General features: G+C 38.4%; 1 protein-coding gene across 1 annotated transcript in view; it reads left to right on the top strand.

Annotated features, from left to right (window-relative positions):
- The window catches only part of gfra2b (GDNF family receptor alpha 2b), a 121,217-nt gene that overhangs the window by 57,582 nt on the left and 50,869 nt on the right, over positions 1 to 12,766 (top strand). Inside the window, exons 4-5 of the mRNA XM_032569875.1 lie at positions 7,494 to 7,693; positions 10,086 to 10,273. Coding sequence (XP_032425766.1) covers positions 7,494 to 7,693; positions 10,086 to 10,273 — 388 coding nt within the window. The remainder of the gene's footprint in view (positions 1 to 7,493; positions 7,694 to 10,085; positions 10,274 to 12,766) is intronic.

Below are 12,766 nucleotides of genomic sequence, written 5' to 3' on the forward strand. Positions count from 1 at the left end.
ATTTTTCTTTAAGCATTTAATTCTTCACAGATCTGTTATTAAATTTCATCCAGTGAGTTTTTTTTACACACTTTTCCTGATGATAGAGACTGACTTCAATCATTTTGTTTATGTTGAGGAATGTGTTCCTATTGGATCACAAGCATGAAGACCTACTTTGTCATGAGAAATGTTAGTAAATGTCATCAATAGTCATTTTCCTGTCTTTTCAACTTCTGAAAAGCCTGGATTTGACTAAGGTGCTCCAGTGTTAGAAGGTTAGGATGCCGGCGTCTATTTATTGTCTTTTGTTGGGAGGTTTCATGATGAAAAAACTCTGTAGCTTTGGGCAGATACTGGTGACGTATTCGTAGTAAAAGGAAGCCAATACTCCAAATGGATGCCACGTTTCTGTGGGTCAACGCAAAGGGTGAACCACACTTCATAAAGGATTGTGGTGGAAATACACCAATAAGTTATTTGCTGATCCTTCAATAACAAAGACCCAAAAAAATCTGAAGAAGGAAGAAGTTAGATGGCAGAGCTCAGTTCGGAGCTCAGCCTGCACTGAACTTTTTTATTGTCCATCATTTTGAATAACGGTGTCAAAAAAATCCTGTCCTAATCACCCATCAGTTTTTAAAATGATGATTATGGCATTTAACTGCATTTCATTTTCATTCTGTTTAATATTAAGCAAGGCTGTAAACACACAGCTACTATACAGTTTAGGGCTTTGTGTGTGTAGGCGTGTGTGCGTGGGTGTGGATGGTAAAACTGACAGTACATGTTTGAATTTCTAGTATAACATGTTTTATCACAGTCGACTTTGTCAACTGTGATAAAATGCTATATCAAGCTCTACATTTCTTCTCACTGCGTAAATCCCTACATTCAGAACACACAATCAGGCGGGGTGTGTGTTCGGGTGTGTGCGTGTGTGGGCGTGCGTCTGAGAGTGTGTTCGGCCTAACAAGCTCCAAGGAATTTTATGTGAATGTGTAAGATGCATCAAACACACATTCACTGTGTTGATTTTCTATTATTTAAAGATGAATTTGAATGAGGATTCACGGCTGCAGTCTCACTGTCAGCTTTTCACCTGAAGCACAGAAATGAAGAGGACTCAGGAGTTTTACTATGTTACTTATTTGTGTTCTATTTTTATAGAATCCATGTTTGTAATAAATGCTATGTTCTGTTGCAGTAGATCTATATTATTTTATCATTACACATGACTTTTCACAGTGATCTTATTGTTTGTGGTATAAAGCAGTCAGGTGTGATGGGTTAGAACTGGTGACTTGTCTTTCTGTCTGGCCTCATCTTTCCTTTCTGTGCATTTGAAGTCAAATCTGACAGGCTGTCTGATGAGTTATTACATATTTCAGTCAGCAAGAATTTGTTTGCCTCCCAAATGTACATTTATGAGAGAAGTTTATGACAGTTTTGCAGCTGATGGCTTCGCTTGCTGCAAACACGTCGAGTCACATTTTTATGCAAAAACTCCTGTTTTAAATTCTGGACTAAAAATAAATAAAGTTCCAAGCAATTTACTTCTCGCATTACTCTAAGATGAAATGAAGCAACAATTTCACCCGTGGTTACCTTCTATAATCAGTGTACTGAAAGCAGTTTTTTCTTCACCTGAACTCATCCTCACTTTACCCAGAGAAGCAGGGACATTATTTTCATGGCAACAGTAGAAGTTATGCAGCAGAAAACAACCTTGAGCTCAGGTGACTTTCTACTGGGCAGTTTTTTTCTGGCCTTCTCTTCTGTATTACAGTAAAACTCAACAACGCTTGTCATTTAATACAGAGGGGGCAAAAATGTTCTTTGCTTCCTACCTGTCAATACTTAACATACTTCAAATGAATATATCTATATCTGTTACAGTGCACAACTACATATGCAAATGAGATTTAAATTCTGTTTTATTTTATTGCTTTGTAATGTGTTACTTTGTATATTTATAGTTCTTTGTACCAATGACATCTTTATTTATTTATTTATTTATTTATTTATTTATTTATTTATTTATTTCGAAGAGACAATAAAATGTAAAGACAGAAAAACATAAGACAAATAATCAGCCCTTGGGAGGAAATTTTACATAATTTGTTCGAAATGGAGCAGGTGAGATTCAAGATTTTATGACTTCCTGCTCCTCTCATACTCATCAACATACAAACATTTAAATCTCCACACACCAGATAAACTCTTCGCTTCTCATCCTTAAATGTACAATTATTTATACATTTTTAATATCAACAATAGCATTTTTGGTCTTTGAGAGAACCATCCTATACAACATATTTCCTAATAAGCTTGGTTTTAAACTATTTTTTAAAGTTGGTTTATATACTTTGTTTAGCTCATCATTTAGTCCACAGGTGCCAAACTCCAGTCCTGGAGGGCCACTGCCCTGCAACTTTTAGATGTGCCTCTGCTGCACCACAGCTGAGTAGAATAATTAGGTCATTAGCAAGGCTCTGGAAAACTGATCTACACAAAGAGGAGGTAATTAAGCCATTTCATTCCAGTGTTTTTTACCTGTGGCACATCTAAAAACTGCAGGACAGCGGCCCTTGAGGACTGGAGTTTGACACCCCTGATTTAGTCCATTCCATAAACCAACCTAACACACTGATGCCAGATAAAACAAAGACCGAGGTGTTTGGATACATTGACAAAGGAGTTCATTTAAAGGTGGTGCTACTACTTACAGATGCATAAAGTAGACTGAATAATGAATAAAGAGGAGCACCTCCTCTGATCAACTCTCCCTTAAATCAGCCACCAGATGGCTTCACAATTGGGTGTTCAAGATACATTTTTTTGAACTTCATATCAAAAGTAGCTTGTGAAAGGATGAAGCTGGCTGAGATTTAAGCTACATTCACACAGCAGGTCTTGAGGCTCAATTCCAAGTAATTCTGAAGACATTGTCTGAAAGAAACAAAAACAAACCATTAACCTCCTACTACTTCCTGGCGTCTTCTTTGGCGTTTTCATCAGTGGTAACATCCGGTGACTGATCGCATGACTTGTGTGATGTGAAAAAAGTGTTTTGATCCGGCTGAAAAACCACATCATCAAAAGTATCTAAAAAAATCTAATCATGTCCTCGTGATGCAACTTGACCACACGCAAGTTACTTTCTGCTTAAGAGACTTTTAACAATATTTTAAGTTTTATCTCTAGTTTCTGACACTGTGTACAAAAAAAACACAATAAATTCAAACTTCTTGTGCTGAGTTCTTATGTTTTATGCTCATTATTCATCCCACACTGCAAATAGTACAATTCAAACAAAAGCCCAGAGATAGATTACATTCATAAGGTCAATGCATTTCCTGACCAGAACTTGATGCAGTTTAGAACAGCACACAGCGAAACAATAACTGCCTGTTGGGTAATTGCAAAGTAATATTTAATTGGTTTCAATTATAGAAGGCTGACCTTTTCAAATAGCATCTAGCCCAGTGGATCCATATCATTACATGGCAGATGAGACTCACTTCATTATGTGCATCAGAAAATAATTATTTTTTCCCCTCACAAAATAAATTATAAAATTGATTCCTCTCAGTACAGTCATGTGTCAAATGGCAACATTTTTATGACAGATGGACAGAGTGATGTTAGAGTGAAACATAACTTGTTATTTGCTTTAACAGTGTGAGCTTTGTGGGCCTGACTACATTGCCACCTGTCTTCACCTCTTACTGCACCAGTAGAAATCTCTAAACCAAAACCTGGAAGCACTGTTTATAATTTTACATGGGGCTCTCTTGTGTAGTTGTGTGCAATTAATGTCTTACTGGCAATGCAGAATTCCATCAATGTCTTTGTTCTGATTGGACAGAGGCAAGTTTTCCTGAGGGAATTAAGACAACAGCTAATCCAAGGTGGACCAAGACCAAAGTGGATGTTTGCCATCTTAAAACACTTGTTTATTAACTTTTCCAGTTCTGTCACTGTTGCATTATGAGTTACAGTATATTATTTACACCAACCTATAGGTTTCCTTCATGTTTCAACATGTGAAACAGATTGATGAGGCGGCAGGAGATATTTGCTCTCTAACAAATTTTTTTTGTTCTCACCCTTAAATTTTTCCAATCATTAAATAAGTCATGAAATAACTGTTTAATCATAATTTTCACAATTATCTGAAGTAAATCAAAAGAAGTCAATGACATCTATCTGGACTGGTTACATATTCATTTCTAAGACTTTCGTACTCCGGTGAGAAAGAGAACCTTCAACCGGTCAAAATGAGTCCAAGAGCTCATCAGTAACCAATGATCCATCCAGGAGATCAAAGAACAACCGGGAGCATCTAGAGCTCTGCAGAGCTCACTTGGCTCAGTTAAGGTCAGAGTTCAAGTCTCTACTAAAAGAAAGATTTGGTAAAATGACTTCCAGGGGAGTGTTCACAGGCCAAAATTACTGCTGACAAAAAAGAAAACAAAGGTCAGGAAACATCTTAGTGATCTGCAGCACTGTTGGCTTTAAAGTGGAGCAACTCATATTGTACACAGAACAGCACAATCATCTGCACACTGCTGTCTGAATGGAGCTCAGCTTGGAGTTCCTCCTTAGAGGTCGGCCCAATATTCTTACTTTGTTCCTCCTTCTGTCCCTCAAACATGCATTCATGCTGAGGGTTTGAGTGTGTAGTGTGTCCTAATTCTCTGCTTTCATCTTTAGCACCGCCCCTTTTATGTCCTAAAAGGGGTGTGGCTACATTTGCCACATAACTGTACTGAGAGGAATCGTATGATGAGGCCTTTATAGGGTCTTATCACTTATGATAAGACCATATGTAGGCGGACTTCAGCGAAGTATATTACCCATAATTCATTGCTGCATGTGATGTTTTGAATTAAAAGGCGGAAAAATGGCAATGTGCTTTTTTTTGTCATTACTGAATATTTAAAGAAAATTACATGGTAAGGCACACATTAGTAACAAAAAGTTTCATATGATAAACTGAAGAGAAAAAAAAATAAATTTAAAAAGAATAGCCACAAACTAACTTTGAGGAAAGTGAAACAAAATGTTAGAAATGCAAGAGGAATTTCAAATCTTAAATGAAACTATTAACATGTCTGTATAAAGATCAAGCTTTTACGTTGTTGCAACATTAAAACACTTCCTTAAATAAAATGATTTCATTTATTTGTGTATTTAGGTTTTACTTCAGTGGTTCAGACATGAGATTAACTTAAAAAATGTTTCAAACCTTTTTATTTTAAACTGAATAACAATCTGCAAATACCATTAAGACATTATGACCATTTCTGTGGGATTTTCATTAGTCACAGTCTCAGTATTTGGTACCTATGAAAAGTACGCATCTAAAATCACAAATCGCATCTAAAATCACAAATCTTCCTTTTTTAACGCCCATCTTTAAATGAGTCATTTTGCCTGCTCTTAGATGTGTTCTTGTGCAGATTACAGCCAAGGCAACAAGATAAAAGAGTGATGCTGTTTGAAAAGTTTCACTACTCAGGGTAGCTTTGACAGGAGGAAAAAAAGGGAATTGTGTTGCAGAGCTGACTTTGGAAACAGAAAAGTGGAAATGCATCTTTTGTTCCAATCATGTTTGCCTGGAATTGTTCCAAAAAATGTCTGTAATATGCATCTAAATTGTGTAAATTGGTGTTTCCTAATTTCACAATTAGAATCAGTTTTACTGGCCAAAGCTGTGTGAGCAAATCCTTAAATTTGACTTTGTTTTCCAAGACTCACAGCAAACAGACATTAGGTATAATTATAGAAACTTTAGAGTAAGTAAAACAAAGAATGAAAGGGACAGTACGTTCATGAATGTGTATGCACAACCCTTTTTTAATAAATAGAAAAGAAAAAAGACAAGTGGTGGTAGTGCACATGTTTTTATTGAGTTGAACACAAATACAGTTGAAATCAGATATTTGTATACTATTGTCATGTTTGGTTTTAAGGCGAATTCAAGTGCAGGAAACCAGCAGAGCAGAACACATTTTTAATAGAAAATAAACAATGAAACATGCAGCAGAGAACAACAAAGACCAAACAGTGAGAACGGAACAGGAACAGTACTAGGCGATTCCATGGAAGAAATCACCAGTGAAGAAAGGAAGCTAGACATCCACTGAAGGAGTGGAGAATGACCAGGGAGCCTGAGCTGAATATCTGCACAGGGAGGCAGGTGGAGGTAAGGATAGATAGAACAGAGGGAGCAGAGGAAGAGAGGTAAAGGAATGCAAAAGGCCTAATACCAACTACAACAAGAAACAAAAAGAAAACATGAATCTAAAGAACAAATAATAAGAATAAATGAACACACAAGGAATCAACCAAAATGACAAGTTCTAAAGAGACGACAGCGACATGCTATTGCTTATGAATGTCAAAGTTTCATTTTTTAGTCTCCCTTTAGGAGAAATGAGAAATTTGTATTAGATAACACAGAACAAACTGCAAATACAACAAAATAAGCCGTGTGAAAAGATCATGCAAAAATCTAAAAACACACCAACATTTCAGTCATCTTGGTAGGTATTATGTTTACCTAAATACAAAGAAAGAACCACAGATTATGAGTTTTTAACTAAGCTTTTGCAAAAGGAGAAGACACAGCGAACTGTTCCTCTGAACAGTTCACCATGTGTTCTGAAACTCTGCAGTAGAACTTGCCTTTTATTAACACAAACAAAAGAAAGGGGGCTGGTGCTGATAAGATTAGGAGCCCCCAGGAACTAACACAAACAAAAGCAGTTTTACGACTAAGGAATCTCTACGTAGGGGGTACAGAGCATCAACAAACACAGGTTTACGATTAAGGAAACTCTCAGAAGACCATCTTCAAAGAACATGTTTTAAGGGTTAAAGGGAGGTCATATCTGTCTCACACACATGTTCACAATTAAGCTATAGATGACCCTTGTAACACTACTAATGTAACAATGATAATAAAATTATTCTAACACATCTCCTGTCAACTGGTCATGTTTTATCTTGATTAAAAGAAGTGAACAAATATTTAGTCTTTACGTAACAGAGCCCTTGAGTACATTCTGCCAGATTTAAATAAAACATAATTTTTCATATGCATTTGAATGTTTTTCCTGTTTATTGATGGTCTGTTCAAAAAGCTCTTTAAAGCTGGATGTAATCAGGCTTTTGTTTTACTCCACTAATTCTCTCCTCTCTGTGGATTTCAGAAATAAAGACATCCTTCACAATATTTTGCTGGGAATAATTTCCAGGTCACTGGCAGCAGGACTGTCGAAAAAGGGGAAGAGGAGGCATAAATTAGACTAATGACATGAGCCTGATGATAATTTACACAAAATACCCCTATTTATGCAGCCAGTAATGACAATTTAACGTCAGCCAAAACACAGTTCTAAAAATGTTCAATCCTCCATTAACTCTGTCAGACAGCCCAGAAATGTGTGTTTGTGTCGGTACATCTGCCTAAATCATCTTTCATCTACGTTCTCCTTGTTCAGACTCATCCTTGTTGAAGACGAGGCCCTGCTCTGAGGCAGGGAAACCCTGTAACCCCTGTGTGGATGCAGCTAAAGCCTGTTACCTGAACGAAACCTGCAGGCGCCTGCGATCAGCCTACAACATTATCTGCAGCAAGGTCACGCCCCCACAGGCCCCTGCAGCCAACCAGGAGCCGTGCAGCAGGAAGAGGTGTCAGAAGGTAGGCACAGACATGTTTCATGCTAGCCTCTGACGTTGGTGCACAATGCAGTTTGAGTTAGCCACCACTACTCTGGTGTCTGATACTGAAGTTCCAGTACTGGCCTGGAGCAGTACTGGAACTTCAGATCCAGTACTGCATTGGTGTCAAAGTAGTCTGGTAAAAACCAGCCCCTTGTTCTACACTTTGCTTCATCCAGAGGTTCTGGGCTCTCGACTGCTGGGAAACGATTGCTGCCTGGAGGCGTGGACTCTGAGATGTTAAATTTTCAATTTTAAAATTGCATCGAACTGGCACATGTGCAATGTGTCAGTTAGAGACTGTTGGGGCTATTGATGTTAATTCATTATTTGGGAGCGCGACCAACACAGACTGAACACCTTCGTTCACTTCCTCCGCTGCCATTGCTAAAACTACAGGCGGACTATAATTCTAAATACATGTTTTAAATACTTTGTAACTCAAATTGTATCTTTGTTTAATTATATGCCAAAACTAAAGTTATTTATCACTATCCTGCCTTCTCTTTCCTTGGATTTATGTTTTAGTTGTGCTCTGGCTCCCCGTGTTCTGTGTGTTTTTGTAAGTTTATTTATTTCTTTTCTCATTTTTTAAATTAACTAAGGACCAATTGCCACCTCTGCCTCCCTGCATTTGGGTCCGTCGTCACTCCACTACACATTATGACAGTCAGAAGGTGAATGGGATTTTTGACACTCAGTGCAGCTTACATTCAGTACAGAGTTGTTTGTCTGATGCCACTGGGGAGAAGTGTCAACCATTTATCAGACCCACACTCTTTCTTTATACACATTGAAAGTATAAGGAACACTTCTCTTGGTGCTTTTCTCAGAAAAGTGGCCGAGTCATTTCATGTGATAATAAAAATGGGTAACTCTCCGATGGGAGCAGAGCAAGAGGTTACCTCACCACGTCTCCCACCAATCACAGTGATTGTGTTTTCACATCGTTGTTTTATATGAAACATGCTTTTGTTGTGTGAACGCAGCTCTGTCTTCCTTTGGGAAGCTGTGTGTTGGAGCAAATAGAGAGCAAATTGTTTAGACAAAAAACAAACCTTAAATAAATTGGCAACTTAGGGAAATAATTTTGTCTTCTTTCTTACACTAAATAAACGCTTAATGTTTTATTAAAACCTAAAATGTGCTTTTCCATTCAGCTCCCTGAGATTACCTTGCAGAACCACATTGGTTCTAATATCTTGGAATATGTCTGCACCAAAGTCTTTGTAAAACATCACTAGCTGAATAAAAGTCTCTTGCATCCCCTAAAAGATTTTCTCAGTATTTTTCTCAGTGTTGTTTGTTTCTTTCTTGATTTTTTGACTTGCATATGAAAAAGTCAATAAATAAACTTAAACTTAAAAAGACTCATTAATTACATCCTAGCTCCCATTAATTGTGTAATATATTGGTAATTATATTTTCCTTTCTTCAGGGTAAGACCAGAGTCTATGAAGACTGAGACAAAATCGAGACTTTCAGAATCCCACACTATGACACAATAAAATGTAAAACATGATCAAAAGTGCCTCTCAAGTTGATCTGAAAAATGAGGGCCGAGTAATGAATTTTGATGCTGAGGCAGATTGCTCACGTTACCTAGCTTGCTTTGCTAATATCACTTACAGCTTTTTTGTGCGTTTTTTCTGAGCAGTGCAGAGAAAGATGGTCTTAGTGCTGTCAATCACACTGGTGTAACTCAATGTGCTAATAACGGAGAAACATCTGTTGATCTGCTGTCATCAGTGGCCATGTTAACTATCCTTAGCAATCATGGGTTCATCGTGAGGAAGAAACTGTAGCATTGTAGACACAAAGGGGAAAGGTGGGAGCAGCACTTACAGAAGGTTGATTGACAGCACATAGACCCTCCTCCTGACTCTGAGGTTGTTTCTGACCGAGCGGTATATTTCTGTAGATGGCAGTATGACCACAGGGAGAGGCAGAGGAGCTCAAAGTTTTTAGAGCTTATCTGCCTCATACTTTATTGTCATGACGTAGTAATAGTTTTAACAAACTATGTAAAAATTATCCATCCATCCATCCATCATGTAACACGCTTAGTCTTGCAGAGTTGTGATTTTTTTGTAATTTATTTTGGCATCAGTTGTTAGAATGTTTCATTTTCCTGCTGACAGCCTCCCTACCTTTTAGTGTTGCCACTGTCATGTCTTAACTGGGTTAGTTTTCCATTTTGCACGTGGGCTAAAAGTTCCAGGGCCATGAGTATTTTACAAGCCCATGTAGGTGCGTGTGTGTGTGTGTGTGTGTTGTAATTAGCATCAGTTGTGTTTCCCTTCCCTCTCAGGTTGTTATTGTAAATAAGAACTGGTTAATTGAAGGTTGAATGAATTTCCTCCCGGTCTCAGGCCCTGAGGCAGTTCTTTGAGCGGGTCTCTTGGGAGCTGAGCTACCCTCTGCTGTTCTGCTCCTGCCTGGACCAGGCGTGTGCTGAGCGCCGCCGCCGCACCATCATCCCGTCCTGCTCCCACCAGGAGAGGCATAAACCCACCTGCCTGGAACTCCGACGCACCTGCCGCTCCGACGCCTTGTGCAGGTGAGCCGCACTCAGCAGCCAATCGGGCATCATCACACCAGCACTCATTCCCTTAACCCTGACTGAGTCTTTCTCACTGATTTTAAACATATCTTGGGAGGAACTAATCAGCGGAATCAAAAGTCAAAGAGCTTAATTGCAGCAAAATGTCCCAGCCTCTCAGGTCAAATTTGCACATTTGATTTATGACTCTTCAGAGGTTGGAAGAGGCACAAGAAGGAGCAGTTAAAGGAGCACAACAACTCTCAGTGATGGCAGCCAAGGTGCCCTTCAACTGAGAGCTGTTGGTTGTTTTTCTTTGTGTGAATAGGCTGAATGAGATTAGGGTAGAAAGGGAGGGCAACTGGAAGCCTCAAAGCTTTTAAAAAAGAAGAGCTTATTTCTGTTCAGTTGCACAGTTTTTTTTAAATGCAGTATTTATTTTTGTAGACAACAAAAACTGACAGAGGAGAAACAGTTACAGTGAGGAACCAGTACTTCCAAATTCAGTAGGAAGGATTTGAAAAGAGGACCAGATTTTCTGCTGTTCATTGCATGAAGTATATAAAGCATTATTTTGACCCATGTGGAGTCCATCATCTCATATCCTGCTAAACTAACTGGCCTCCGTCAGTTTTCAATAGACCTTAAACAGGCCTTTTGTGCTCACAAGTGCTGAAACGTTGCTAAAGTGAATCAGTTCAGCAATAGAATGAAATGTGTCTTCTTCTCACTTTCTGAATACCTTCTGTTTCGATTCTTCAGATTATTTAGCTGAAAACATTTTATTCATGTTTTCCATTCTCTGTGTTTGCTTGGTTGAAATTTGAATGACATAATTTCTCCACAGTACTGCTGGTAACTTTAAAGCTGTGACTTCCAAAGTGTGAGAGACTTAAAGAAATGTTGGCTTCTTGGAAACAAGCAATTGAAAAAAGATGAATCAGTCTTTGGAAAACAACTACATTTTGTTTTGGAAAACAAAATTTTTGAAAAATTTTGTTTTTCACACAGTTCTGTGTTAAACTGTCAGAAGACAGTTTAACACAGTTAAACTGTTAAACTGTGTATCATAGTTTAACACAACTATGATAATTCTGGCAGGTTATAATATACAAGATTAACTTATTTTAGATGTGTCTTTTTGAGGAGTTGAAAAAACCCAGCCAGTATTTTTAGGAGCTCACCACGGAGTCACGTTAACTGAGTATTTATCAAAGACGGTGACAGAAAAATCTGAAGGCCATCCGTCATTTTCACAGTTTATAATTTAAAATCCTGACCACTTGATTTTTAGCTTTACTCACAGCGTACATTGTGGAGGTAACTCAATCAATCAAAAACTAAATAAAATGAAATAAAAAAATACCATCATACTGTCATGTCAGGTCGGGACACGGTACTCAGTGCTTCTCTCTATCTGGCTGCTGAAAACGTGTTGAAGAGTTATGGACAGAAGACTTTGGTCCCAGATCAGTGCAGCTGGTGCAAAAGGAAACTCCTCATTCAGGGAGTCTTTCCAACTTTTGATCACTTCACTTGGAGAAATATTCCCTGATTTCCAAACTTTGGTTCAAATGTAGCTTGTAACTCCAGTCTTCAGTGTAGCTAGAGAGTGTGGATTCAGCATCCAGATCAACATCCAACCCTCTATGAAAGTCGTCTCTCTGAAGCAAAAGTCCCAGACCTCATGGCAAAAGCCTCTGCAGCAATCCCTTTGAGACGTCTGACTAGTGGCGCACAGTTCAGGTCCATGCAGACCAGGAGGAAGATGAGAGGCTGTGTGTTCAGACCACTGCAGGTCAATCATTCAGAATTTAAGGGCACATTTCAATGTTTAACTGCAGCTACTGGGACAACAATCAGTGGTTTTTGTCATTGTGCAGAACAAAGTTGCATGTTGGTGTGAGGTGGCACCTTGTGGATTCTCTGTTCAGCTTTTTCAGACTCAGCATTAATTAAACCGAATGAAAATTAAATGCATTCGAATATGTCATAGTAATTTCAAAAATGCTATTGAAGAAAGTTAAAATTGGGTAAAACTAGATTTTGATCATTTCAGTCAGAATGACGGACAACTAAAAAGACTAGAGCAGCCTGAGGAGTTCATTCTGCCTGCAGGTCTGATGGTTTAGCCTCTGTCTGTCTGACTGGAATCATTCCCTTAAAGCTCTCTTTTCCTTTGCAGATTTCCAGGATTTTGCTCTCTGGTGTTTAGATTTCAAGTCAGTAATTAGAAACGGAAAATGCTTGTAAAGATGTGTTTTCCATCTGCACTTAGTTGCTCTAGATCAATCGCTGTTCATGGCTCTAATAACTCAGGACAGGCTTTAAAAGCTGTGGGATCTTCATCAGCATGTGTGGGAGTCAGAGTCAAACTCTGTGATCTTCTAATGTCTTCTGAATAAATATGTATCACCTCCCCTGCAGCAAAGGGCCTGCTCTCACAGAGAAGGTTAAGCACTTAATACATTCACTTTCTGAGTACACTTAGGCTGGGTGCGTTTTTAACAG

This window comes from Xiphophorus hellerii, chromosome 8, assembly GCF_003331165.1.
Source record: "Xiphophorus hellerii strain 12219 chromosome 8, Xiphophorus_hellerii-4.1, whole genome shotgun sequence".
Taxonomy (NCBI): domain Eukaryota; kingdom Metazoa; phylum Chordata; class Actinopteri; order Cyprinodontiformes; family Poeciliidae; genus Xiphophorus; species Xiphophorus hellerii.